Raw genomic sequence first — 3746 nt, 5'->3', positions numbered from 1 at the left:
CTTCTTTCAATTGCTGTCTACCAAATCCACTCACAGGGCTTTGGTCGGCTCGAGGCTATAGTAGAAGACACTTGGCCAAGATGCCATGCAGTGGGACTGAACCCGGACCATGTGGCTGACAAGAAAGCTACTTATCACACAGCCACTCCTATACACACACATGAAGGAGATATAAATGCTTACATATAAACATACGCAATGTGTTTTGAGTTATAAAACTGATGAAGGATACTCAATGAATGTTGCATTTTCAGCACAAGTAATAAGATTTAGTAAAACAGTTAATAGAAAATATTTGCTTCTATTAGTTGTTTGATGTTTAATCCTAAATCTTAAAGTGATATTATTTCTATTTTAATGTGATGAATTTTGATTTCACTGATTAGAATGTCTGTTTGAATTGTTTGGAAAATATAGTAATTTGTCTCTCACTTTATTATTGCATATTAATCACTTCCACTTTGTACTTTATTCTCCTCTGTAACTTCTAGTTAGTGATGGGAATCCTTCTTATGCACACGGGAGCCCTTACGGGTTGGATGGAGAAACAGTGGCCCTCATGCATTTTGTTGTGTTTACAATTGCTGGAAATTAATTTATCTGTGTATGTCTTGTACATGTGCATGTTTGCTCATGCTCAGAAACATGTCAATGTGTGTATATATTTATGAGCATGCATGTGTGTGTTTATTTCCTTTGAGCATTGACATATGTGTAGAGAAAATTGTATGTGTTTGAAAGAGAGAAGGGATTCTTATTTTGTTGAAAATCTTACTTTTTCAGTAGATCTTTATATGCTGTTTTGGTTTCCTTGTCTCTTCCATTGCTGTCAACCAAAGTCATTGAACATCCTGTCATAGCAACCTAAAACAATAAAAAAAACATTGGTGAATTACAAATAGATCATCATCATCATCGTCGTCGTTTAACGTCCGCTTTCCATGCTGGCATGGGTTGAACAGTTTGACTGAAGACTGGCAAGCCAGGAGGCTGCACCAGACTCCAATTTGATCTGGCAAAGTTTCTACAGCTGGATGCCTTTCCTAGCACCAACCACTTCGAGAGTGTAGTGAGTGCTTTTTACGTGCCACTGGCACAGGAGCCAGTCAGGCGGCACTGGCATCAACCACATTCAGATGGCGCTTTTTACATGCCACCGACACAGGGAGCCAGTCAGGTAGCATTAGCATCGACCCATGCTTGAATGGTGCTTATTACGTGCCACCAGCAAGGGTGCCAGTCAGACAGCACTTGCATCAGCTATGACTATGATTTCACTTGACTCAAGCACAGCATGTGATCTTCCCTATCACAACATATCTCCAAAGGTCTCAGTCTCTTGTCATTCCCCCTGTGAAGTCCAACGTATGAAGTTCATGCTTCCTCACCTCATCCCATGTCTTCTTGAGTATACCACTTCCACAGTTTATGAGAATAGTATTAATTTTCATATGGATAAGACATGACTGAGCAGCCAACAAACCTGCCTCCCAACCACATCTTTTCAGTTTTAGTTTCACCATGTTGCACCTAGGACAAGTATCTTATGAGTATCACCATCATACATGCAGTAGCCTTCATTCGCAGTCTTGTGCAAAAAACATGTCTGGCCAATTGGCCGAAGGGAATTATTATCTTGCCTAGAAAATCTGCTCATAGAAATCTACTCCAACAAATTCTATCCAACCTATGCAAGCATGGAAAAATGAACATTAAATAATGATGATGATGATGGTGATGATAATAATAATGATGATGTGGATGATGATAAAGATGATGATGGTGGTGATTTCTTAAAGTTACTAACAACCATCTATTGTAGAACACACTTTCTCAGCATGTCATGAGGCATGACTAGAACCTAAACTGTATGATTTCCAAACAGACTTATTGACTGCAAGATTATGTTTGTCTTTTTTTTATTAATTTTTTCTTCACACACACATGCACACACACACATGCACACACACTCATGCATGCACACACAGTGTATCTTCAGTGAAACAAGTCTGTCAGAAGCTTTCTCGTTCGTCTTTTGTTTACTTTAGAGAATATTCAGATGTTTTTACATCATATGTAATCTGACATTTAAAGGCTTTCATATAAGTTATACAAGTTATACATTATACATACTTCTAGTATTAAATACATAAATATTTATATTCACACAATTTTATATGACATGATCATATATAATATTTATATATTTATATATCGAAGTAAATGAGGAAATATATTAATTATCAAGTGATATTTCATAATAATACCTTAATATTTTCATGACATTTACAAGGTGTAAAGACAAGGACATTACAGGTTAACTGTCCTCCAGCAGGAACTGCTTCTATTCCAATAAAATTTGCAGATGCCTCAGTAGTGTACTCATATATGTATTTTGAACCCGGCTTAAACCAACCTAGAATTAAAAAAGAAAAATAAAGTTGGCATTAAGAGCAGCAACCACAGTAGCAACAATAACGACAACAATAACAACAACAACAATAATCCTTTGTAATAAAGGTACAAGGCCTGAAATTCGGGGAAGGGGACAAATCAATTACATCGACCCCAGTATGTAACTGGAACTTGATTTATCAACTCCAAAAGGATGAAAGCCAAAGTCGACCTCGGCAGAAATTGAAACACTGCTAAGCATTTTGTTTAACGTGCTAGCAATTCTGCCAGCTCACTGCCTTAATAATAATGATGATAATAATAATAATGATATTAATAATAATAAAAATAATAATTGCTTGACCTTAACCAGTTGAGAATGTCCCTTAGTGGTTGACAATATGTGCATCTCTGATCACAAGCAGAAGTAGTGGGGGAGCATCATAGCCATATGTTGAGAGGAATTCTTTGGGGTTTGAATAATTCATCTTTGGAAACATGGATGTTTTGTTCATCATCCTTAAACAACCCTTATTCAGGGACCTTTTGAGCGGGATGGGCTACTCGACCTGAATAAAATTCTAACTGGGCACCACCTCCAAGATCATGTGCTGTTTATCTTGATATGAGATCACCATGTCTTGTACATATGGTTGTGATGCATGTGCCTGATGTTTCCTTATCAGGTGGATAGTCGTGATGGGTATATTGGGCTTTGTATATTTTACCGCAGTGTCACTTTGATGGCATGCATTTAATAATAATAATAATAATAATAATAATAATAATGATTGTTTCTATTATATGCACCAGGCCTGATTTTGGGGGTAAGAGGTAAGTTGATTACATCAGCTCCAGTATGCAACTAGTACCTATTTCAATGACCCCAAAAGGACAAAAGACAAAGTCAACCTTGGTGAAATTTGAGCTCAAAATTTGAATCCAGATGAAATGCTGCTTAGCATTTTGTCTAATGTTCTAACAATTCTACCAGCCTGCTACTTTTACAATAATAATAATAATAATAATAATAATAATAATAATAATAATAATAATAATGGTTTCAGATTTTGGCACATGGCCAGCAGTTTTGCAGGAGGGGCTAAGTCGATTACATTGACCCCATTCCTGAACTGGTACTTATTTTATTGGTCCCAGAAGGATGAAAGGTAAAGTTGACCTTGGTAGAATTTGAACCCAGAATGTGAAGGTGAACAAAAAGTAATTTTCTCCAGTGTTCTAACAATCCTACCAGCTCACCATCTTTACTCTTTTAGTTGTTTCAGTTATTTGACTGTGGCCATGCTGGAGCACCACCTTTAGTCAAGCAAATCAACCCCAGGACAATTGCC

The 3746-nt window shown here is 36.8% G+C and overlaps 1 protein-coding gene across 1 annotated transcript in view; it reads right to left on the bottom strand.

Moving 5' to 3' along the window:
• The window catches only part of LOC106876216 (uncharacterized), a 105688-nt gene that overhangs the window by 86414 nt on the left and 15528 nt on the right, over positions 1 to 3746 (bottom strand). The window contains exons 3-4 of the mRNA XM_014924684.2: positions 2268 to 2416; positions 776 to 864 (exon numbers count right to left, since the gene is read on the bottom strand). Coding sequence (XP_014780170.1) covers positions 776 to 864; positions 2268 to 2416 — 238 coding nt within the window. The remainder of the gene's footprint in view (positions 1 to 775; positions 865 to 2267; positions 2417 to 3746) is intronic.

The sequence above is a fragment of the Octopus bimaculoides genome, chromosome 8 (assembly GCF_001194135.2).
Source record: "Octopus bimaculoides isolate UCB-OBI-ISO-001 chromosome 8, ASM119413v2, whole genome shotgun sequence".
NCBI classification, from domain to species: Eukaryota; Metazoa; Mollusca; class Cephalopoda; order Octopoda; family Octopodidae; genus Octopus; species Octopus bimaculoides.
This window is presented reverse-complemented; position numbering and strand designations above follow the sequence as displayed.